We start from the raw sequence: 24,908 nt of genomic DNA, 5'->3' as shown, positions 1-24,908 counted from the left end.
TGGTCTTCAGATTCACTGCAATCCCTTCAAAAAGCCCAGTTGCCCTTTTTTTTTTTGCAGAAATTGACAAGCTGATCCTAAAATTCACACAGAAATGCTAGGGATCCAGAAGAGCCAAAATATTCTCGACAAAAAAGAAGGAGTGAGGGCGCACGCTTCCTTGGAGCGCGTGATGGCTGCTGAGTCCCCAGCCTCGGTGGCCCTGTCCCCGGGCCCTGGGGTGCTTCCAACCCGCCCCACCCTGATGCCCGGAGCAGCACTGGACCGGAGGGCTGGAGCTCTTGGGAATGGTTTAACCTTTCCTCCTCCTTTGTGAGTTCCTGGAAGGCTGCAGTGTGATCATCCAGGTCCACATTCAGTTCTCAGAATGTGACCTATGACAAACGTTACACTTACCCTTTAATAAAGGGTAAAATGTATTGTGTGGGAAAAAAACAAAACGACACTCCCAAGCCCCAAAGAGAGAAAGTGAAAATGAGAACACACAGTGCATTGTGCTGAAGTGACAGTCTAATGGGGAGAAGCCCTGTGAAGTTGGGGGTCCCTAGAGAGGACTCTGGCGCCTATGCCCCCGCCCCACCCCGCATGCTTTCCCCGGCCTGTCCCAGAAGGACCCTTCCAAGACACCCAAGACCAGGCAGCATCTCCTTTGCTCTCCTTCCCGTTGTCCACACCCTGGTGGAACTCTGAGCGAATCTGAAAAAGCCAGGGAAAAGCACAGAAGAGGAAAAGCAGACCAAGAGAGTGTCATACAGAGTGAACTAAGTCAGAAAGAGAAACGCAGATTCTGGAGTCTAGAAAGATGATACAGAAGAACTTCCTGGCAGGGCTTCCCTGGTGGCGCGGTGGTTGAGGGTCCGCCTGCCTATGCAGGGGACGCGGGTTCGTGCCCCGGTCCGGGAAGATCCCACATGCCGCGGGGCGGCTGGGCCCGTGAGCCGTGGCCGCTGAGCCTGCGCGTCCAGAGCCTGTGCTCCGCAGCAGGAGAGGCCACAGTGGTGAGAGGCCCGCGTACCGCAAAAAAAAAAAAAAAAAAAAAACTTAGTGGCAAAGCGGAAATAGAGACACAGACGTAGAGAGCAGATGTGTGCGTACCCAGGGGGAAAGGTGGGCGGCATGACTTGGGAGATTGGGATGGACATCTATACACTACTATGTATAAAAATAGGTAACTAATGAGAACCTGCTGTGTAGCACAGGGAACTCTGCTCGGTGCTCTGTGGTGACCTACATGGGAAGGAAATCCAGAAAAGAGGCGATATGTGTATACATATAGCTGATTCACTTTGCTGCACGGTACAAACTAACACAACAGTGTAAAGCAACTCTACTCCAATAAAAATTAATTAAAAAAAAAAAAGATGCAACACCAGGGGGTCCCGAGAACCATCACGCTGTCGCTTGTGCAGGACCTTTAGTTATTCACCTTCTCTTGTGTGTGTCATGCTTGACCAGACATAGCGGCCTGCACGGCGGCAAACAGGCAGTGTGTCGGGGTCCCTGAGACCCCCCCCCCGGGTTCTACGATGCCCTAGAAGGACCTGCGGAAATCAGCGAGACCGCTCCCTTCACAGTTCTGGTTTCATACGGCAAAGGGGTCCAGAGTGAAATCACCCAGGGCAAAGGAGGCCGGGAGCAGAGGGTCCAGGGGGGACGAGGCTTCTGGGAGTCGTCTCCCTGGGGGGGGGGGGTGCCTGGACAGGGCTTGCTTCTCCCAGCGATGACGCCTGCTGACAGGCATGGGGTGCTTGTCGACGGGGAAGTTCAGGCAGCCTTGGCGCCCAGCCTTTTTAGTGGGCTCGGTCGCGCAGCACGGGGCGTCCGCATGGCTGACCCGAGTTACTCGGTCACCAGCCCCTCCCGAGGTCTGGATGTGGCGTGACCCGCGGTCCCATCGTCACCCCCACTGGAACACAGACCACTGGGCGTGACCCAGGGCTCTAGGCAAACAAGGCGCGGTGTTCCAAGGGTTCATAGGTGAGCTCCCAGGAGCTGGTCAAGGGCCAGGCCTTTCTTTGCAGCGGGCAGAGTGTGCAAAGGGCCGCTGAGGTAGCTCTTTACTACCCAGGTGTGTTCACCCTGCAGCCACTGAAATCCTGGAAGAGTCAGGAACGGAAGTCGGGCCCGGAAGGAAGGAAGCTGCGGAGGAAGGAAGCTCAGGAGGACGTCCGCTGCTCAGATCTCTCCCTTGAGGCCGACCCCTGCCTCCAGCCCCCTGATGGACGCCTCCCCTTCAGGGCTCAGCAGGGAAGCCGGTGAAACAAGGCAGGACTGAGCCTTCCCCAGCTCCACCCCCTTTGCCGGGACCTCCTCTTTCCCAAACTCTGATCCGGCACCGGCGTTCCTGCGTGTCTGAAGCCCGGAAGGCCCAGTTGGCTCGGGAGACATCATCTCTCCCTCCCACCCGGGGGGGGGGGGGTAGCCCCGTGAGACGCCACACCGCCTCCTGTGAGGGGCCCTCCTCGGGGACGTCCGTCCAGAGCTGCGTTTGTGTCCGCAGCAGCCCCCACGACCGCCTCTGTTCAGCGTTGCCCCATCACGAGCCGGGAAGCCGCTGGCCACCACCCCCCCCCCCGCCCCCCCGGCTGCTCCTACATCCCTGGGACACTCAGGAAGGTTCTGAGCACCTGCACAGAGCTGGCTCGGTTGCGAAGGCGAGCAGGGAAGGGGCTGCTCTCCACCGAACACGTGAAGGCGGCCGGGCGCGCGGTCTGGCCCAGCTGTTAGCAGGATGGCCTGCTCGGCGCCGGTGCCCAGATCGGGCGGTGAGACGAGGGCCCGCCTCGCAGCCGGTCGGAGCGACCTCGTGAGCTGCTGCGACTTTAAGGGAGGGGACCTTGCCCGTGTCTGTGGTGAAGGCGGGCAAGTCCACCACGAGGCTTCCCCAATTCCTTGTAATGAGAGACACCACGGGCGGGGGAGGAACTCAAGGAGGAAAAAAAAAAAAAAAGAAGAAGATATTGAGCCGAGCTGCAATTGTCGCGCAAAGCGGGCGCTTGCTCTCGGACGAGGAGGAGACTCCGCTGTCAGGTCGGCCAGGTGTGGGAGCGCCGGGCGGCAGCGTGGACGGGCGCGGGTTGGCAGGGGCGAGCGCGCTGCGGTGGGCCAGTCCGCCCCCTCGATCCTGGGCCCTAAAAGCCGCGGGGTGAAGGGCGGTCAGGTGAAGATGGTTATCGGCGGCGGGTACGTCTGTACGTAGCACGGGAAGCTGCGTTGTCAGGTCTGAATCAGAGTCCCGGGGAGTCAGCTTAGGGTGGGAGTTTGCGGCGTTCCCTGTTCGAGCCTGGGCCTGGGCCGTGGCTTGGATTCAGTCCAAAGGCTCGGGTGGGACGCCTCCGTGGAGCTGTGTGTCCTGCAGAGCGGGCGGCCTGCCCAGGTTACAGATGCTGTGGAAGAGGGTGGCGTGGCACTGCGTGTCCGTGTGTTGCGCGACCACAGTGATCCGTGCCACCCCCGGAACCACAGCCACATCACAACGCCAGCTTGTGCAAGGGTCTCCCATGGACCCACGGCCCTGCGAGGGGTTTCCTGCGTGCGCCTCGAATTTGAGAGATGTTGTTCTGAGACATGGTCTCAGTACCTCCTTTCCAGATGACATCTGTGTAAAGCTGAAATCTTTAAAAGAGGAAAGAAAACCGAGCCCGGGGAAAAGCAACAAAAGAGGGAAGGTGGGTACAAAAGGCAAAACATGGCATGATTCCATTTATAGGAAACAACCAGAACGGACAAGTCCACGGAGACAGAATGGGTTCACGGTGTCTGGGGGCTGGAGGGACTCTGGTGGGGCTGTGACAGCTCATGGGGACGGGGTCTCCTTTTGGAGCGATGAGAAGGTTCTGGAACCAGAGAGAGGTGGTGGGATACACAACATTATGAATGTGCTAAGTGCTGCTGAGCTGTACGCTTTAAAAGGGCGAATTTTATACCATGTGAACTTTGCCTCGACTTAAAAAAAAAAATCAAGGCAACAAGTAAAGTGAAAGAATGAGATTTCACTGGACTTTGGTCTTCCGGCCACTTCTGTGAGGGGACCAGGAGCTGCCTCGTACAACGGGGGTGAGAGTTAAACCAGGTAATGTCTGAACATGATGCGTTATAGCACTGATGATCTCATGCTCTGCGTGGTGTCCTCTGGACGTTTTCTCGCCATCTTTGACCAAGAGCCGGGGGCTGCAGTGAACTGATGATTTAACGTAGCAACCTTTGCCTGGATTTCTGTGTCCCTCTGTGGTGTGTGAGAACTTGGCTGGTTTTTTTTTAAGTCAAGTTTACAGAAGTTTCTGGCTTTGCCCCATCACAGTGACCAAGAAGCCAAGGGGGTTTCAGTTCAGAGGAAGCTGAATGGGGAACTGGGTTGTAGGGTGTCGATCAGTCTAAGATAGTGTGTATCCCTGGGTACCCGCTGCGTGTCCACGCCCCTCCCCGAGGCAGGTACGGTGCGGCACTAAGGAGGAGAGAAGTGCACCCAGGAAGCTGACGGGACGGAGGGCCAGGTGAGGAACGCAGGTGCTGTAACCACTGAGGGCTAAGATGCTTCGGACTGCGGTCCTTCCGCACCCTGCCCACGGCCCATCCCCCGTCCGTTAAGTGAAGCTCAGCTCAAACCGCGAGGGCATTGCACAAATTGCGGATGTGAAAATCAAGGCAAGGCAAGAGTCGCTGTGGGCGTGCACTGACCCAGGAAGGCCCCCTCCCAGAGCCTCAGGGGTGCAGTCGGAGGGTGCCCAGGCCCCAGCACAGAGGATCAGGGACAAGACCCAGAGGAAAGCTGGGTGGTCCAGGGTCCCGTTCGCAGGTGGAGGGAGCTGGGTGCTTTCCCATCGTGGGAGGAGGGCAGGAGATGTCAGTCGGGTGGGGAAGTTGGAACAGGTCTGGTCTGTGGCTTTTATTTCCTCTCCGATAGCAAGTGAGGTCCCAGGGGGTGGGGGGCAGTTGGGGGCAGGAATCTGAGGCTGGGTGCTGTGTGGGGGCCCAGGTGTGCACACCTGAAAAAGGGAGTGGGTGGGGTCCTCCATTGTTGGGATCCAGCCAGGAGGAGATGATGAAAATTCAGGGTATCTATTTCCTTTCTCCCTCCCTCCTTCCCTTCCTTCCTTCCTTCCTTCCTTCCTTCCTTCTTTCCTTCCTCCCTTCCTTCCTTTTCTTCCTTCCCTCCTTCCTCCCTCTCTCCCTCCCTCCCTCTCTCCCTCCCTTCCCTCCTTCCTTCCCTCCTTCCTTCCTTCCCTCCCTCTTTCCTTCCTTCCTTCCTTCCCTCCTTCCTTCCTTCCTCCCTCCCTCCCTCCCTTCCTCCCTTCCCTCCTTCCTTCTTTCTTTCCTTCCTTCCCTCCCTCCCTTCCTTCCCTCCTTCCCTCCTTCCTTCTTTCTTTCCTTCCCTCCCTCCCTCCCTCCCTTCCCTCCTTCCCTCCTTCCTTCTTTCTTTCCTTCCCTCCCTCCCTCCCTCCCTCCTTTCCCTCCTTCCCTCCTTCCTTCTTTCTTTCCTTCCCTCCCTCCCTCCCTCCCTTCCCTCCTTCCTTCCTACCCTCCTTCCCTCCTTCCTTCTTTCTTTCCTTCCCTCCTTCCTTCCCTCCTTCCCTCCTTCCTTCTTTCTTTCTTTCCTTCCCTCCCTCCCTCCCTTCCTTCCCCTCTTCCTTCCTTCCTTCCTTGTTTCCTTCCTTCCCCGCTTCCTTCCTTCCCCCCTCCCTCCCTCCCGGCCTTCCTTCCTTCCTCCTGGCATTTCCCTAATTCACTCCTTCTCCATCCAATCCCGTCCTGTCTCTGCTTTTTGGAGGTCCCTCCCACTACGCCCAGCACACCTACCCCTTGGACCTCCTTTTCCTCATTATCATATCTCCCTCCTGGGCTCCAGCCCCAGCAAGGGGGCTCCTCCACCTTCCGCGAAGGCTCTCGCACGACCTACAAGACCCGCCATCGGAGGACCGCTGGCCCATCTCCTCCGTGGCATTCCACTCTTTGCCTGGGTCACCCTGGGTGACTTTGGCATCTATCGTACAAGTACAAGGGGGACCTCCCGACTTCTGTGACCCATGTCCACCAGCAAAGACCCTCCCCTTCATGCCAGCTGCCTTCACATGCCCAGTCCCCCTGGCCCGTTATCACCTGGACACCCCCTCGGAGACCTGTTCGTGACTGTCCCAAGCCTGCTGATGCTTCACAAGCACCAGACACCCTCTTCTCACACCCCAGCTGCCTCTGCTAAGAAGCCGCCGGCACCTTCTACGTTTAATTCACTGTTGCCATGAACGCGCCTCCTTTCCCACCTCCTCTGTCGAAGGCCGGACTGGCTCATCTACTGGAGCCGGGAAGGAAGGAAGGAAGGAAGGAAGGAAGGAAGGAAGGTAGGAAGGAAGGAAGGAAGGAAGGAAAGAAGGGAGGGAGGGAGGGAGGAAAGAGAGAGAAAGGAAAGAAAACTTGTGGTCATTTCTTAGGGTAGCCCCCAGGAAACTAAAACACCAAGAGACAGAGGCTGCATTTAGACCAATAGACTCCATAAATCCAAGGAAATTACAGAAAATATGATCATGCCTCTTTTCAAAGAAAAGATGAAGCCTTAAAAGGATGGTATTCCTGGGGGCGTGAAGAGGTGCGGTGTGCACTGGCGGAACTTGGCGCAAGAGAAGGAAAGCGGTGAGGCCACATTCCAAGTCACAGCAACACCAAAACATGAATCACCACAACCAGAAACGCTACTGGGGAAACGGGGAGCAGAGCCGCAGATGCCACCCCAAGCCCAGCCCGAAGACCAGGTGTTTTCTGGGGAGTGCGGCTTTATCGGAATAGAGCGTGGTGCTTTTGTAGTACTATTTTTTTGTAATGTTAATTGACTTTGTGTAAGGCAGTTGTAGGTGTACAGAAACATTAGGTGGAAAGTATAGGGGATCCCTATGTACCCACTTCCCTGCAGATAGCACCCCTGTGATGGACACCATTCGTCAGTGTGGTACATCTCTTAGAACTGATGGAGCACGTTGGACGCATGACTCTTGACTCAAGTTCGTAATTTGCATTAGGGGTCCGTCTTGGTGTTGCACATCTCATGGGTGTGGACAAATGTGTGATGACCTGTATCCATCGTTATATATAGTGTCATGCAGACTAGTTCCACTGCCCTAAAATTCCCCTGTGCTCCACTTCTTAACCCCTGGCAACCACTGATCCTTTTACTGTCTGCACTGTTTTGCTTTTTCCAGAATGTCATAGAGCTGGAATCATGCACTACATGCCCTTGTCAGATTGGTTCTTTTACTTAGTCACATGCACTGAAAGTTCCTCCGTGTCTCTCTGTGTACTTACTGCTTCTATTTTTCTGTTTTGTTCCTAATGACTCTTTTTAATTGTTGCAAAACTCAAGTTTTAAAAAATATTTTAAGATCTCAAAAGATGTGTTAATATCATAAAGGAAACCTGAACGCTCATTTCTTGTTCCACTCTCCCCAAATCCAGTCTGATTAGTAAGAGAGAGTCAAAGCAATGAGACACTAAGCAAAGGGGCTGTAATTTTCCCCAAAGCATCTTTTTAAAAAATATATAAATTTATTGATTTATTTATTTACGGCTGCGTTGGGGCTTCTTTGCTGCGCACGGGCTTTCTCTAATTGTCGCGAGCAGGGGCTACTCTTCTTTGTGGTGAGCAGATTTCTCATTGCGGTGGCTTCTCTTGTTGAGGAGCACGGGCTCTAGGTGCGTGGGCTTCAGTAGTTGTGGCTCCCGGGCTCAGTAGTTGTGGCGCGTGGGCTCAGTAGTTGTGGCTCACGGGCTCTAGAACGCAGGCCCAGTAGTTGTGGCACACAGGCGGCTTAGCTGCTCTGCGGCATGTGGGATCTTCCCAGACCAGGGCTCGAACCCGCATCCCCTGGATTGGCGGGTGGATTCTTAACCACTCTGCAACCAGGGAAGCCCCAGACTTGGCATTTAAAAAACTACACACTTAATCTCTTGCGGTGCTGGAGATCAGAAGTCTGACAGGGTCCCTTTGGGGTAAAACCAAGGAATTGGCAGAGAGCTGCTTCCCTGTGAAAACTCCACAGGGGAACGTGTTTCCTGGCCTTTTCCAGCTTCCGGAAGCCACCTCCTTCAAGCCCGCACGCAGCAACGAAGACCCAACATAGCCAAAAATAAATAATATAAATAAAAAGAAATTTATAAAAAAAATTTAAAAATAAAATGCCAAGTTTGTGGGAATTTGTTTCAGGAGCACAAGCAAAGTAACACAGGCCACAGTTTTCCTGGGGGGCAGGAAAAGGTCCCCAGTTTCCAGGCTCTGTGGGGAACTGTACATCCACGTCAGGCTCAGCTGCCACAAACTCGTGACATCTGTCTGATAATGTTTCTGTCTTTCTGCTCGTTTATCAACTTCCCTCATCAGGTCTGAATAATGAAGGGATCAAAGTGTGAAGCAAGCTTGTCAGAGAGTCTCCTAGCATAAAGACAATATAAATAAGTGACGGAATGTCCTTATGTATCAATATTATTTATAAAATTGTTCATATTCTTACAAACATGAATTATTTCTATATAATTCACATTATATATACAATTTTATATGAAGATATATATTATAAATGAAGAGATAGATTTTATACATAATACATAGGGGAATTATATAATAATGTGTGTGTATATATATATATATATATAAATGGCTTATATTTTCTTACATAGACCATACCTGTTATTCTGTTCCGAACTTCAGCAGCTGCTCCAGGGGCTCTACCTGCTTTTAGCAGAGTCTGCTCTGGAGAAATAACCCACTCGATTTGTAAAATGTGTATCCAGCGCCCTGATACCCGTATGCTGGGGACGTATTTCTGGGGATAGAGAAACAGCTATGGCTGGGGGCTTTCAGTCTCTTAGGGCACAGAGAAAGGCACTGCACAGAGGGGTTCCCGTCCACAGACTGTGATAACCAAGTCGGAGACGCAGGGTTTGGGTTTCCCCAAATGCACTGCATGGAGGGACCCTCATCCTAAGGCTGTGGAGAAAGGATGCTGAAGGGTCAGGTGGAGGGTCTCCCACTGCACGAAGGAACCCCATCCTCAGGCGCGGTACATGGCGTTTCCTTGCCTTGGACTTGGGAGTTATCCCCCCACCCCCCGACCCCTGCCACCAGGTTACAGACCAGGCGGGGGGCAACTTGCCCTAAGTGATTCAGAGGGTAACAGGGAAGACTGAGCCTGGTGCTCAGGCTTGAGGACAGGCTCTTGGTTCTGGGGCCACCTCTGAGGTTAACTGATGCCTGAGGACCCTCTGTAGCCAACAGTGACCCAGGCTGGCCAGGTCACCATCACCCTGGAGAGAGTCCTGTGTTTTCTCCCTGGACATTCCCCCAGGGAAACATCACTGGTCTCCATGTCAAGACCCCCTATGAAAGCCGATTTTCTCTTCCCCCAGCACTTCCACGTCCTTCGGGCAGCCCCGTGTGTGCCCTGGCGATGGCCGTCCTACTCTCCATGCTGCTGGCCCCCTCACTCCTCCTGGCCCAGGAGCACTTGGATAAACGTATGAATGAGCTTGACCTCTGAGTCCTGCTGGTCTCATTCCCATGACCCTGGGTTCTGGGGGACACATGCCAATGCCTGCATCTAATTTCATTTTATCCTCACATGCAACGTTCAACCAGCATCACACCTCCTGTTGTGCACCCCCTTCTGGCGATGGGAATTCTCCCCCACCCATTCTGCAGACACAGGTGACGGTGGCCAACTCCCTTTACTATGGCAGGATCTGAATAAATAGCCTTTGCTCCTTCCTGCTTTGTTGGCCTTCGTGTATTTCCACAGTGGACGTCTCCCCTTGTAGAAAGGGCAGGAAGGAGAGGTGGGAACAGGGTAGGGGGTGATAAGGATGTGAGAGGGGTAGGGGAACAGCGATTCCCAGCCCTGATCTCTGCTCACAAGATGTGAGATGCATTGGTTAAGGGAGAATGGAGACAGGAGAAGGGTAGTTTCTGACTCCCGAGGCTGTATGTTTCAGATCTTCCGACCGTGGAACAGAACTCCAGTCTAAACGTGAAGTTTGACCCAAAGACGACAAAATTAACTTGGGACTGCCAGGAAAACGCTACCTACGCAGAATGTGTGTTGATTCACAAGGAGAAGGGACAGATTAAAAAAAAGGTAAGATGGATTAGATGTGTTCAATCACTGTTCTTTGTAGAGCTCTCGTCGAGCAGGACAAATAAAAAACATGCACGTGACATTGGGACACATCGCAGACTCATGGCTCAAAGTGCACCAGCAAAGTGTGCTGCTCGTGTCCAAGATGTGTCCAGAGGGCTGATTCCCTGAGAGGACCCCATGCCTCCCTCAGGCATCCCTATTCCAATTAGCCTGGGGGCTCCTGGCTGCCTGCAGTGGCAGGCTTTTGCTCATTTGGTCCACCTGCAAGACTTAATCCTGAGAAAGAAATAGCATTAGCTCTGCCTGTTCAATGGAAATAAAAACAGACTGACTTGGATACAATGTAAACATGACACCTGTGAGAGAATGGTGGTTATGAGATAGGACAAGAAAAGTCAATCCCATAAAAGAGGGTGTGAAGTTCCCATACAGTTTAAAGGGATGAGGGCTCTCACATTAAAAGGTGAGCTCTGGGACTTCCCTGGTGGCACAGCGGTTAAGAATCCGCCTGCCAATGCAGGGGACACAGGTTCCATCCCTGGTCCAGGAAGATCCCACATGCTGCGGAGCAACTAAGCCCGTGCACCACAACTACTGAGCCTGCATGCCACAACTGCTGAAGCCCTCGCCCCTAGGGCCTGTGCTCCACAACAAGAGAAGCCACCACCATGAGAAGCCCACACACCGCAACAAAGAGTAGCCCCCGCTCACCGCAGCTGGAGAAAAGCCTGCATGCAGCAATGAAGACCCAACGCAGCCAAACATAAATGAATAAAATAAATAAATTTATTTTTTTTTAAATGTGAGCTCTATTCTGACCTTCTGAATGCTGCTAGTTGGCGTCTTCCCAAAGAAGGTACCTGGGGGAGATGTCACAGAGGGAGGTGGATGTCATCACAGGGTCAGGGTAGGAGCAAACAACATCAGGATGAAACGAAAGAAGACTGGTTCTTAATTCACTGACTGATGATATCTTTTCAGGTCAAAGACAAGGAATGTCAGTGCACCTTTCAGGACTGTCCTCTCCATGGCGGAGTCACGCTCACTGTCAAAGTACATATCAACCAAAGACGAATTTCAGAAACGCTGGTCTACCTGAACCCAGGTAGGGAAAACACAGTGGTGACCCTTCTGCTTTCCATGAGCATCAGGGTACATTCCCCCACTTTTTTCTGCTATATGGAGTTAGAACTGACACATAGGAATTGCATATATTTAAGACGTACATTTGGTGGGTTTGGGTTTTTTTGTTATCTTTTTGGCCATGCTGCACAGCTTGTGGGATCTTAGTTCCCAAACCAGGGATTGAACCTGGGCCCTCAGCAGTGAGAGTGCAGAGGGTCCTAACCACTGGACCACCAGGGAATTTCCACATTTGGTGTTTTGATGTACGTATACTTTGTGAAATGATTACCACAGTTGAGCTATTAACATATCCATCCTGTCATGTAGGTTTTTGTTTGTTTGTTTGTTTTGTTTTTTTGTGGTGAGAACCATGGAGATCTACTCCCTTAGCGAATTTCAAGTGAACAATCCAGTATTTTAACTATAGTCACTATGCTGTGCGTTAGATCCCTGGAACTTACTCATCTTATAGATGGATAGTTGTACCTTTTGATGAACATCTCCCCATTTCCCCCACCCTCCCCAGCCCCTGGAACCCCCCTTCTATTCTGTGTTTCTATGAGTTTTCTTTAGATTCCACATATAAGTGAATCATATAGTATTTGTCTCTCTGTGTCTGACTTATTTCATTAGCATAATACCCCCCAGGTCCATCCATGTTGTTGCAAATGGCAGAATATCCTCCCTTTCATGGCTGAATAATATTCCTCTCTCTGTGTGTGTGTGTGTGTGTGTATATATATGTATCACGTCTTCTTTATTCATTCATCCGTCCACAGAAACACTTAATTTATTTCCATATCTTGGCTTCTGTGAATAATTCTGCAGTGAATATGGGGGTGCAGATATCTCTTTGAGATCCAGATTTTATTTCCATGGAATATACACTCATAAAAAGGATCGCTGGATCATATGGTAGTTCCATTTTTAATTTTGGGGGGAATTGCCACACTGTTTCCCATAGTGGCTGCACCAATTTACATCCCCACCAACAGGGCACGAGGGTTCCCTTTTCTCCACATCCTTGCCAACACTTGCGATTTCTTGTCTTTTTGATGAGAGCCATTCTGACATGTGTGAGGTGATACCTCATTGTGGTTTTAATTTGCATTTCCCTGACAATTAGTGATGTTGAGCATCTTTTTAGGTACCTGTTGGACATTTGGATGTCTTCTTTGGAAAAACGTCTATTCAGATCCTTTGACTGTTTTTTAATCAGATTATTTGTTTTTTAAAAATTTGTTTTTTGCTATCGGGTTGCTTGAACTCTTTATATGTTTTGGATATTAACTCCTTATCAGATACATACGGTTTGCAAATATTTTCTCCCATTCCATAGGTTGGCTTTCTGCTGTGTTGATTGTTTCCTTTGCTGTGCAGAGGTGTTTAGTTGGATCCGATTCTAGTTTTCTACTTTTGTTTTTGTTGCCTGTGCTTTTGGTGTTAAATCCAAAGAATCACTGCCGAGACCAATGTCAAGATGTTCTTCCCCTATGTTTTCTTCTAGGAGTTTTACAGTTTCAGGTCTTATATTTAAGTCTTTAATCCATTTTGACGTGATTTCTGTATGTGGTGTGGGATAAGGACCCAATTTCATTCTTCTGCGTGTGGATATTCAGTTGTCCCATCATCATTTAATAAAGCCACTAATCCTTTCTCCCTGTGTGTTCTTGGCAGGTTTATCAAATATCAGTACAGATTTATTTCTGGGCTCTCTAATCTGTTTCAGTTATCTCTATGTCTACTTTTATGCCATCATAGTACAGTTTTAATTACTGTAGCTTTGTAATATATCTTGGGATCAGGCAACATGAGGCTTCCAGCTTTGTTCTTCTCGCTCAAGATGGTTTTCGCTATTTGGAGTCTTGTGGTTCCATACGAATTTTAGGACTGTTTTTTCTTTTTCTTTAAAGAATGTCATTGGGGTTTTGATAGGGGTCACATTGATCTATAGATCACTTTGGGTAGTATGGACTTTTTAACACTATTAATTCTTTCAGTCCATTAACACAGGGTGTCTTTCCATTTATCTGTGTCTTTTTTCATTTCCCTCATCAATGTCTTGTAACATTGAACTTACAAGCCTTTCACCTCCTTGGTTAAGTGTATTCCTAGGTACTTTACTCTTTTTGTTGCTATTGTAAATGAGATTTTTTTTTTTCTTAATTTCTGTTTCAGCTACGTCATTGTTACTGTGTGGAAATGCCACTGATTTGTGTATGTTGATTTTGTATCCTGCAACTTTACTAAATGTATTAGTTTCAATATTTTCTTTTTGTTTAGTCTTTAGGGTTTTCTATGTATATGATCATATCATCTGCAAAGAGAGATCATCTTACTTCTTTCTTTCTGATTTGAATAACTATTTCTTTTTCTTGCCTAATTGCTCTGGCTAGGACTTCAGGTACTATGTTAAATAGGAGTGGTGAGAGTGGGCATCCTTGTCTTGTACAGGATCTTAGAGGAAATGCTTTCAGTTTTTCTCAGTTGAGTATAACATTAGCTGTGGGATTTTCATATTTGGCCTTCATTGTGTTGAAATAAATCCTTTTTATACCTATTTTGTTGAGGGTTTTTATCCTGAATGGATGTTGAATTTTGTCAAACACTTTTTCTGCATCTATTGAGATGACTTTGTGGTTTATCTCTTTTACTCTGTTAAGGTGGTGCATCACGTTGATTGATTTGCATACGTTGAATCATTCTTACTTCCAAGGGATAAATTTGACTTTTAACGTGCTGTTGGATATGGTTTGCTAACATTTTGTTGGGGATTTTTACATCTATGCTTATTAGGGATATTGGCCTGTAATTTTCTTTTCTTGTGTCTTTGTCTGGCTTTTGGTATCAGAGCGATGAGTGATGCTGACCTCATAAAATGAGTTTAGAAGTGTTCCCTCTTCTCTTTGGGGGAAGAGTTTGAGAAGAATTGGTATTGATTCTTCTTTGAACCAAGAAGCCATCCGGTCCATCCCCCTTTAAACTCCATGAACAAATTATTTTGTTTCTGTCTCTTCCCAGGTGGGGAGGGCACAGCTGCCCAAAACTTCTCCTGTCTTATCTACAATGCAGATTTCATGAACTGCACCTGGGCCAAGGGCCAAGCAGCGCCCGATGACGTTCAATATTTTTTGTATATAAGAGACTCAAAGTAAGTGTTGACCTCATGTAGACAACCCTGAGAGATACAGTGAAGAAAGAAATATGCCCTGATTGTTCTCTGAACACTTTGGAATCTTACAGGAAAAAAATCGAAAGAGAATGTCCTTGTTACCTAAAAGACTCGGGAACCCATGTGGGATGTCACCTCCAAGACCTCTCGGGATTAACTTCGTACAGTTACTTCCTGGTTAATGGTACTAGCCAAGAAACAGGAATCCAGTTCTTCGATTCGGTTTTGTTGTTAAAAGAAATAGGTGAGAGCAACCACCTGTGATTTAACCACTGCCTAGTAGGTCCTACAGAATTTGCGTTGAAATGTGCATCAATTTCCTGGAGATGCTGTAACAAATGACCACAAACTGGGAGGCTTAAAACAATGGAAATGTATTCTCTTGCAGTTCTGGAGGCCAGAAATCCAAAATCAAGGCATTGGCAGGGTTGGTTCCTTCTGGACTGTCTGAAAGAACTTCTGCTCCCTTGCCTCTTTCCTAGCTTCTGATGATGGCCAGGAGTCCTTGGCTTATGGGCGCATCATTTCAATCTCTGTCTACATGTCCATCTTCTTGGTATATCACAAATCTCCCTTCCTTCCTTTTATACAGACACCAGTCATTGGATTTAGAGCTCATCTTATCCAGAATGACCTCATCTCAAGATCCTTAATTACTCAATCAAACATGTCCACAAATTAGAGAGACAGCCACCCAAGAAGAGCAGGCATGGTAGCTCCACACCCTTTGCCCATGCCTTGCCCTATGCATCTCTTCTGTCTGGCTGCTCCTGAGTTATGTCCTTTTATCGCAAAACAGTGATCTAGTAAGTAAAATGTTTCCTGAGTTCTGTGAGCTTCTCTTGCAAATTCATCAAACCCACGGAGGAGGTCAGGGGAATCTTTGATCTATAGCAGGTCAGTTGGAAGCACAGGTGATGACCTCGACTTGGGATTGACATCTGAAGTGGGAGGACTGAGCCATTCACCTGTGGAATCTGACGCTATCTCCAGGTAGACAGTGTCAGAATTGAGTTGAATTGTAGGACACCCAGCTGGTGTCAGAGAATTGCTTGGTGGTGTTGGGGGTTGGAGGGAAGTCCCACACATCAGAACTGGGTGCAGAATCCTAAGTCCAGATCACAACGATAGGCCAGAAGAGTTATATCCCTTACTTTGTTCTGAGCTGGAAAATACAGTGTAAGTATCCTAGGGATAGAGCATCTCATCCCTCAAGTTAAAGAAGATCAGATCTACTCGATGTGGATGTGGAGTCCATGAGATGCACAGTCACAAGAGAAGCTTCACACAGCCAAGCTGTCCCAACAGACCTTCAAAGGTTCCAACAACAGAATTGAGTCTCAGCTTTTAGAATGGAACAGATGCCCGTCAAGATGCAGTCAGATACAGAACTCCCATCATGTAGATTGCTGGCGTGCACTGTCATGGGGTCACTGTTAGGATATCTCTTCAACGACGAAGGGCCCTGAAGTTCCTTGACCTTTTCAAACATGCATCAACTCCCCCAGTTGGAAAGCATGACTTTGCTAGCTCCATGTGGACCTGATTCCTCCAAGCCCCCATCTTTCCCTCCTTCCCTCCCTTTGGGTAACCTGCTACAAGGACAAGTGTACCCCCAGTTGAATCTACGCAGATGCCATCTCCTCTTTCTCTTCTTAGAATTTGACAGTCCAAACCCCTCCACCCATCCTGGACCACTGTGAATTCACTTCTTCTTCTTCTTCTTTTTTTTTTTTGCCAGCTCTTTCCCTTCTTTCTAGCGCTCTGCTCCAGGCTGGTCTCTTGAAGATACTCCCGTATGCCAAACAATGCCTTCTTTTGAACGCCAGCCCCCTCTTTCTACCTGCAGGCTCCCTGATCCCATAGGATAGTCCAGGCCTCTTAAGGCTAAAGACATCTCAAACCAGCTTCTCTCCTGCCCTCCAAACCTATCACCACCTACCTCTCCAGGTCTTTTTTTTTTTTTTAATTTTATTTATTTTTGGCTGTGCTGGGTCTTCGTTGCTGCGCACAGGCTTTCTCTAGTTGCGGGGGCTACTCTTTGTTATGGCGCACGGGCTTCTCATTGCAGTGGCTTCTCTTGTTGTGGAGCACGGGCTCTAGGCACGCGGGGTCAGCAGCTGCGGCTCGCGGGCTCCAGAGCACAGCCTCAGTAGTTGTGGCGCATGGGCTTAGTTGCTCTGCGGCATGTGGGATCCTCCCAGACCAGGGCTCAAACCCGTGTCCCCTGCATCAGCAGGTGGATTCTTAACCACTGAGCCACGAGGGAAGTCTCCTCAGGTCTTCTTGAACCCAAACTTCCTCCCTTCTGCACATGGTGGCCTGATGATTGATCATCTTCCCCAAGAGCCAACACTCAGAGTCACCCCTACCTCCCGGTGACCTTGGTGAGCTACCATCAATGTTGGGAAGGCAGAACTGGGTCACCTCTCTGTGGTCCAGGGGAAGCATTCTGGATTAGAGGTGTCTGCTGGGTTCTCATTACAGAGCAATACAACCCACCCAACAATATCACCGTGCACTGCAATGAATCACACTGCTTCATCCGGTGGGAAAAGCCCAGGACCCGAAAAACACTGTCCATCAGGGAGTTCCAGTACCAGCTGGACATCCAGAGACAGGTGAGTGGACACTGCTCCAAGCAGGGCACCACGCCTCAAGAAGCTTGGCAGCCACCCCCATGACCCACCGTGAGAACCTGGGGCACATGAGGTGGGCTCAGAATGGGTGAACATCTGGGAAAATTCAGGGTCTTCTCCAAGCCCACCTGGACCCAGTGTAGACAAGGAGGAACCCTCTCCCTATGTCCACCTGGACCCAGTGTAGACAAGGAGGAACCTCTGCTCCAAGCCCACCTGAATTCTTATTAGGATCCATTTCCAGCTGAGTTTCTAGAAGGAGCCATGAACAGGGACACCCTCCCTCCTGTGGACATGTTCCATCCTTCTATGTGGGGTCCACTGCAGGTTAGGGGGGACAGAAGGAGCTCAACCCTTTGTTGGGCCCTGACTGTTCTGGTTTTTCCTGACTGCACTCAAAGGGGGAGATTGGATGAGACCTATGAAAAACCTTCAAAATGGAGAGAAATAAACATTCTATTTTGGTTTGGGTTTTTTTTTTTTTCTTTTCTAGAGTAATACCGGAAGCAGTAGAAATCAACTGGTGAGTTACAACTCTGACCCACAATATCACCCTTGTAGCTTAAGTGTGCAATGTTGGGCAATGGACACATGCCATCTGCAAGCTTGTTCCAGCGGTGGGCAGGATGGGGATGGGGTAAAAACCAGAGGATGGAGGTTCCCTAGAGTACCGTCCAGTCAGTGATATAGGGGCACCCCCCAGTAGCCCCCCTGGATGGGGTCTTCCTTTTCTATCCATGTTGGTCAAGGAAATATTCCTTGGAGTGTCAGGGAGATGATGTCTTCTTCCAAAATTCCTCTCGAGGTTGATCATCAAAGTACTTTTTGTTGATCTTTTCTAAGTTTCACCACCACTCTGACCTCAGTAACCTCCTCTGTCCAATGAGGAAGTTGAACTTGGTCCTCTTGACATCCTTTACAGGGGCGTCATCCATCCATGGGTTGCTTCATACCCACTGTAGCTCTTGAATCGTTTCTGCATCTATACTTACGATCCTAGCAACCCCAGGAGTGGTTACTCGGAAAATGGCAGAATCACTCATTGTCATTATTCCCTTAGGCGTTCCTCCCAAGTCCTCAGGACGTAAAGGACCCACATTCATGCCCAGATTGGGAGAGTGTGGCTTTGAATCTTTCACTTCAGTGGGGCCACTGAAAAGACACCCGCACTCTGTTTCTCAACACAGGCCACGACTCTAACTTTCTGTTTTCTCCAAAGATTGTGGTGTCTGGTGACTCGGGGAATAAATACAGCTTTCCGAGACAGGGGCTCAGAGCCAAACACACTGTGAAGATCAGGACGGCCGACGCCCGGAAAGCCCGCTGGGGCTCCTGGAGTCAGGCAGCTGAGTTTGGTATGTGTCCCAAGATCACCAATGGACACATCCCGGAGTTCTGAACTCATCTCTGAGCCCCTCTGGGAGGGGTTCCTGTCCACCGGCCCCTGCAACACTGTGCCCCTGGCAACAGCAACGGCTCGTGAGAGGGACCCTCTAAGAATAACTAAGAGCCTTCCTAAGCCTCCACCCCACCAGGAAATGACCGATCCCTCCTGGTCACGCCAAACAGCCATCACTGTCCATGACAGTCTCTGGTCAGGATACAGCTCACATCCAAACTGCCTCTGCTTCCTTCTAATCGGGGCAGGGCTAGCCTGACAGATTTTACTGCCTTCCTCCTTCTCACTTTGATTCGTTGCCAAGAATATAATGGTTTGGCCCTAAAGCCAATCTGATGCTTACGAGTCTACTTTCCCTTACATCCAGTCTCAAACATCTTCAGTGTTTTAGCAAGCATAGTAGGCATACGTTTTTTGTTTTTGTTTTTTTTTTCTGATCCAAGATCAATGCCTTTGATACCTGCCAGTGTAGAACTTATGAAATGAAATAAGGATTCAGCAATATTTCATAAGCTGGAAGGGACAGCTGAGTACAATAAGTTGCCATCTTGCTTTTGTCGGTGGGTTCTTAGCCCTGACACCGAGAGCAAGAGTGATAAAAGAAAAAAATAGCTAAACCGGACTTCATCAAAAATGAAAACTCTTGTGCATCAAAGGACACGCTCGAGACAGTGAAAAGACAACCCATGGAAGGGGAGAAAATATTTCAAATCATTTGATAAGGACCAAGCCTCCAAAGCATATAAAGTATTCTGAGAAACCAAGAACAAAAACACTGACAACCCACTTTTAAAATAGGTTTAAAAAGGGGGGGGGGGGTTTAAAATATGCACACACACCCCACCAAAAAAATAAAAATAGCCAAAAAGAACAGACTTTTCCCGGAATAGAGTTCTAAACAGACTTGGCTGACATCCATGTGACTTTTTTGGGTTTCACTTCCACTCCGGAATATGCACTTTTAACAACAACAGCTTTGTGTAATAGGTCACATTTTATCTGTTCATATCGAAAAATCTCACAATGGCGGCCCCTCCATCAGGTTATGAGGCTCCTGGTAGAATTGGGATTTCTCACTGGGTTTTTAAATATCCACAGAGAAAATGTGCCCTATGAGAAAAATAATGTACTGCAAAGAGCACTTACTCTAAAGGACACGCGAAATTAAAGCTTAAGAATAGATGGGACGCGATTTTGTTTAAAACCGTATGCCTGGAAATGTGTATCCATCTTTTTTGGGTCCGTTTTTAAATTGAATTCTCGGTCTTTGGGTTGCTGTGTCTTAAAATCGCTTTATGTGTTTTGGACGTGACCCCGGGGTCGTGTTGTCTCATGAACACCTTTTTGTGAAAGTTGCAGGACTGGGTCCTTTCCTTAGATGTCCTTCCTGCTCTGGGCATGTTTCCTCCTCCGTGAGCTAGTGAGGACATAAGCTGGCTGAACGGTGACAGCTCGTGCCCCGGCCCCCGGCGTACTTGGCGTGTTCGCCTCTCTCTCTCCGCAGGCTCTGCAGAACCAGAATCCAGCCTGGTGCACGTCTACCTGCTGGTGGTCCTGGGGACCCTCGTCTGTGGCCTGACCATCAGCTGCCTTTTCAAAAGGTAACCCAGCTCGTCCTAGGTGGGTATCCCTGTGCTCAGCGGAGGGGGCCGGTGTTTATTCCAAAGGCAGCCCCAATCGGCTGGCAAAAAGGAGAGGGCAGCCTGCAAACATCCCAGGCAGTCCCAGCAGCCAATTGGCGTGTGGGTTTTCTGGAGGAAAACTTGCCTGGAAAAAGGGAAGGAAGTTGGAGAGATGGAGAAACACACAGGAGAGAAACAGCTCTGCTGCTCCATCCATCAGTGGCAGGAGAGCTGGCAACCAGCAAGGGTCTTTCCTGCCCCCAGCCTCCTGCTGGACACTCCTCACAGCCCTGCTGTGCTGAAAGTCTGCCTGCCTTCCGCCCCTTGGAGCTTCTGGAGCTCTCAGAATGTCTCTCCTCCTCCGACTTTCACTTTCCCCAGCACAAGTTATGCAGCCCCGGCTCCCAGACCACTGCAATCAGCCTGTCCACGGGCACCTCGGCAGTCATCTTTCCTGTTGTGTGACCCTGGCATCACGCAGGGTCTGCGGCCACCGGGCACATGCTTTGCAACGAAGCACGAACATGGAGACTAAAGTTGCATGCGTGTGGCGGGATGCACTCTGCAAAGCACGGGGAGATTTTGCACCTGGAGACCCTCCTGCAGGAAGTAGGGATGCTGTGGGCATCCACCCGTGGCCCCTGTCCTGGTGCCCCCGTCCTGGTTGGGCGTCCTGTGCTAGATGTCCCCCAGGACCAGGGGAGACACCGGTCTGCCCTGTGAAAGCAACTGCGGGGCACCCCTCTTCCCAGGGACACTGGACCTGGGAGCAAAGAGGCGTTTGGGCAGCCCAGCCGCTGGCTGTGGTGAGAGGGACAGATCTCATGCCTTACACAGAGGACTTATCTTAAAGAAAAGCTGTGTGAGTTTCCTGTAGCTGCCGGAACCAGTGACCACAAGCCAGAGGCTTAAAACAACAGGCATCCATCCTCCTCCAGTCCTGGAGACCAGACGTCTGAGGTCAAGGTGTCCCAGGGCCGCGCACCCTCCAGAGGCTCCAGGGGAGGGTCCTTCCCGCCTCTTCCAGCTTCTGGGGGCTCCAGGCGTCCCTGGGCTCAGGGCCGCCTCCCTCCCGTCTCTGCCTCTGTCTTCACGTGGCTTCTCCTCTGTGTCTGGGTCTCTCCTCTTCTGTCTCTTTTAAGGACCCTGTCATTGGATGTAGGGCCACCCTCCTCCAGGAGGACCTCATCTCAGACCCTTCCCTTCATCACCTCTGCAAGGACCCCGTTTCCAAATACACTCCTGCTCCCAGGTTTCAGGGGTCGGGAATTGCATATATCTCTGGAGGCTACCTTTCAGCTCAGTACAACCCCTCCTGATGATGTCACAGGATTGGAGGTACCTTTTGTGTGGTGAGAAGGAAAATAAACGCCGCTGTGAGCATGCAGCAGGACTGGGATACAGTGGGACCGTGGAATATGCTGGTTAAAAGATAGCACTGAGAATACGTGACATCAACAGAAGACAGCCCAATCTGGAACCGTGGGCTTCAAGGTTGGATAAGCCTCCTGGTCTTTAAACACCAGAGACCCCAGACTCCTCCCAGCTGCCCGAGACTGGACACGTCCCCCACTCCCATCCCTGTGCGCAAGGGAGTGAGTGAAGGTTCTAGAAAGACCCTCACAGAGTCTATCATTTTCTCCATGGTCTAAGCCTGGAGTTGGTCCTTCTGTGATCCTTAAAGGAAATTGTTCTGAAGAAATGAGCCTGGATGGCGTGTTTGCACGTGACATGAGAACTTGTCCCCTTTGGGTGCAAGAAGGAAATTAGGCGTCTGGGTCTTTTCTGCACACATTTCTTGTCTCACCAGGTTCCTGGGGACACGTAAGTTATTCCCGCCAATTCCACGGATCAAAGATAAATTGAACGATAACCATCAAATCGACCACCAGGTACATATGGGGTGGGGGTGCGAACCGGGATGGAGAGGAGGGAACGGTGACCCCAGAATCTCAACTGTGTCCACCCCAAGGGGCCCACAGGATGTGGCTGCCAGCCCATGTCCTGCTCCCTGGCTTTCTTCGGGGGTCAGGCACTGGGGTTTTACCTGAGAGCGGTGTCTGGGGAAATTGGGTGGGGGGAGAAGGAGAGGAGGAAGATGGGGAGGGAGAAAGAGAGAGGTAGAGACAGACTGAAAGGGGTCTGACCAGATCTCCGGGAGGGGACAGCTCCCAGAGAGGAGGAAAAAGGACAAGGGACAAGGGAGACCCCCATACGTGAGACCCCCCCCACCTTGGGTGCACCCATCACACCTGCCTCTCCGTGGGGCGGGGGCTACGTCTACCCCCTCCGCTGTCTGGCGTCATATCCCCCAGCTCTCAGCTTGCTCGCCCCCACTCTTGAGCTGGGCATCTCTCCTCTCCGGAGCACCGGCCCACACCCTCTCCGGGCCCCTGGGACCTCCAGGCTCCCGCCCACCCCAGGGGGCCAGGATGAACCACGTCCGGCTCCCCGTGAGCTCCGGGTGGCCCTAGCGCGTGTGGTACCCTAGGCTCAGATGTCCCTCCCGCTAGCTCATTTGCCAGCTACAAGATCTGACGCAGAGACCCGTCTCCGATTTCTAGCTAAACCCCCCGTGGCCGCTGCTCACGGGGCTCCTGACACCCCCATCCTTCTCACCATCAGATCCTCTGGGAGAAATTTACACATGATGTGGGAAAAGGTGAGAAGGAAGAGGTCTTAGCCGTGGAAGAAGTCACAGAAGCCCCAGCGAATGCGTGAATTCCAGATGTCTGCATCTCCGGGACTTTCTGGAAGTTGTTGGGTTTTTTTTTACAATTGCTTTTAATGTTTTTTCAATGTTTTGCTTAACTTTTTTGAATGTAGCTTTTTACAATTGTTTTGAGCATTTTTCTAGCTTTCTGTTTTGTTTTGTTTTGTTACTCTAAAAAATAATGTGATGTTTTGCAAAGATAAAGCATCTGTAGTTGGAGCGACGTTTGGAGGCCCGTCGATCGTGACCACGTAATGCGCCTTCCGGCTCCGCCTTCCGGCTCCTCCAGGGAAACACCAGCCCGTCCTCACAGGGAGGGCTCCGAGCTGCTGCTGGCCGCTGGGGCTGAGAGGAGGGTCTGTGCCCCCGCCGGCTTCCACTGGCAGAAGATTTACATCCTCTTTTTTTCTCTACGGGCTGCAGTTTAGAAAGGAATGACTTTCCAGCGGCTGCTCTAACAGGACCACAATTACTGAGTCCACACAGCGGGCGCCTACTCCTTATAGCTTGTAAGCCCTCCTGCCTGCTTCTTATACGGACGCTTGTGGATTACATCACACCCACCTGGGTAACCCAGGGCCAAGTCTCCATCTCGAGATCCAGGACTTAATCACATCTGTAACATCTGTAAAGTCCCTTTTGTCAGGAGGCAACATTTTTTTTTTTTTTTTTTTTTGCGGTACGCAGGCCTCTCACCACTGTGGCCTCTCCTATTGCGGCGCACAGGCTCGGGACGCGCAGGCGCAGCGGCCACGGCTCACGGGCCCAGCCGCTCCGCGGCACGTGGGATCCTCCCGGACCGGGGCACGAACCCGCGTCCCCCGCATCGGCAGGCGGACTCCCAACCACTGCGCCACCGGGGAAGCCCAAGGCAACCTTTTTAGAGGGTCCAGGTATTAGGATGTGGACCTCTCTGGGGACATTATTTTGTCCACCACACGGAGCCCAAGGAGGGGAGTTTGGTTGAGCGGCTGTGATGGGCGAGCTCAGAGCCGCCCCCAGCCCTCACTCCTCCGAATTCGCACCTGACCCACTGGGCTCTGTGCCCGCTCCCCATAGCTGCCCGGTGTACCCCTCCGGGATACACTCAAAACCGGCTGAGTTACATGCTTTATCATAAACCAGCAGAGTCTTTGCTTTCAATTCCATTCTGGGCCTGAGCGCCGTGAGCAGTTTTAGCCAATGATGAACCCTGAGGAGGTGGGTCACGGGGAGCCCTGATTTATAGCCAGTCGGTCGGAAGGCCGGGCTGCCCGGGCCTCCCGACTGGGGGCTGAAGGGCGTGGGGTCTGGAGTCTTGGGGAACCGGTTGTAGGTGTTGGAAAATGGCCCAGAAGACCTCGCACACCCACATGAGAGACAGCAGCTGAGCATTTTACTGCACGGATGCCACATCTCAAGAGAAATCAGTTATTTATGTCTGTGAGTCTGTTTCTGCTTTGTATATAAAGTCATTTATTTTTTAGATTCCAAAGTGACGGTTACCAAAGGAGAAAGGAAGCCGGGGAGGAGATAAATTAGGAGTTTGGGATTAAGAGATACAAACTACTGTACATAAAATGGATGAGCAACAATGATTTACTTTGTAACACAGGGAACAATATTCAATATCTTGTAATAACTTAGAGTGGAAAATAGTCTCAAAAAATATATGTATATAACTGAATCTCTTTATCGTACACCTGAAACCAACACAACATTATAAATCAACGAGACTCCCATATAAAATAAAAATTAAAAAAGAAACTAAGGTCATCATTCAAATGGAAAAAAACGAGTTCTTGGACTGATGCCCCAGCACTCAGCAGCTGACGCCCCTGTATCCTTCTGTGGCCCCGGGGGTGACCGGCTGCAGCGCCCCACCCTCTCCCCGGATGCCGGCACCTGCCCGTCTCTGCCACCCGGGAGGCCCAGCCTGGCCCCTCCTGGTGACGGTGTGCTTTGCACAATGGTGCCCCCGTGCTCACGTGAGGGCTCAGCGGCTGCAGAGGCAGACTTTCAGGAACTTGCAGGCCACAGCATTGCCCAACAGGACGTGTGAGGCTGGCACAGCTGGGGTGGTGCCAGCGACACCAGCCGTCTCCCCGGCATCCTCTCTCCGTGGGAGGGCAGAGGGCAAGCAT

At 50.6% G+C, this 24,908-nt stretch overlaps 1 protein-coding gene across 8 annotated transcripts in view; it reads left to right on the top strand.

Annotated features, from left to right (window-relative positions):
* Positions 1-23,933, top strand: part of CSF2RA (colony stimulating factor 2 receptor subunit alpha) — a 31,059-nt gene extending 7,126 nt beyond the window's left edge. Inside the window, exons 1-13 of one of the 8 annotated variants that reach the window (XM_067023404.1) lie at positions 2,895-3,030; positions 3,466-3,668; positions 9,388-9,495; positions 9,970-10,112; positions 11,097-11,220; positions 14,262-14,391; positions 14,484-14,656; positions 16,900-17,033; positions 17,545-17,574; positions 18,271-18,406; positions 19,955-20,051; positions 21,883-21,964; positions 22,698-23,933. In XM_067023404.1, the coding sequence (XP_066879505.1) occupies positions 9,429-9,495; positions 9,970-10,112; positions 11,097-11,220; positions 14,262-14,391; positions 14,484-14,656; positions 16,900-17,033; positions 17,545-17,574; positions 18,271-18,406; positions 19,955-20,051; positions 21,883-21,964; positions 22,698-22,793 (1,212 nt within the window). In that variant the 5' untranslated portion in view covers positions 2,895-3,030; positions 3,466-3,668; positions 9,388-9,428 and the 3' untranslated portion in view covers positions 22,794-23,933. The other 7 variants (XM_067023406.1, XM_067023405.1, XM_067023410.1 and 4 more) reach the window with 7 other exon arrangements.
* Positions 23,934-24,908: the final 975 nt, after the last annotated feature.

The sequence above is a fragment of the Kogia breviceps genome, chromosome X (assembly GCF_026419965.1).
Source record: "Kogia breviceps isolate mKogBre1 chromosome X, mKogBre1 haplotype 1, whole genome shotgun sequence".
NCBI lineage: Eukaryota > Metazoa > Chordata > Mammalia > Artiodactyla > Physeteridae > Kogia > Kogia breviceps.
This window is presented reverse-complemented; position numbering and strand designations above follow the sequence as displayed.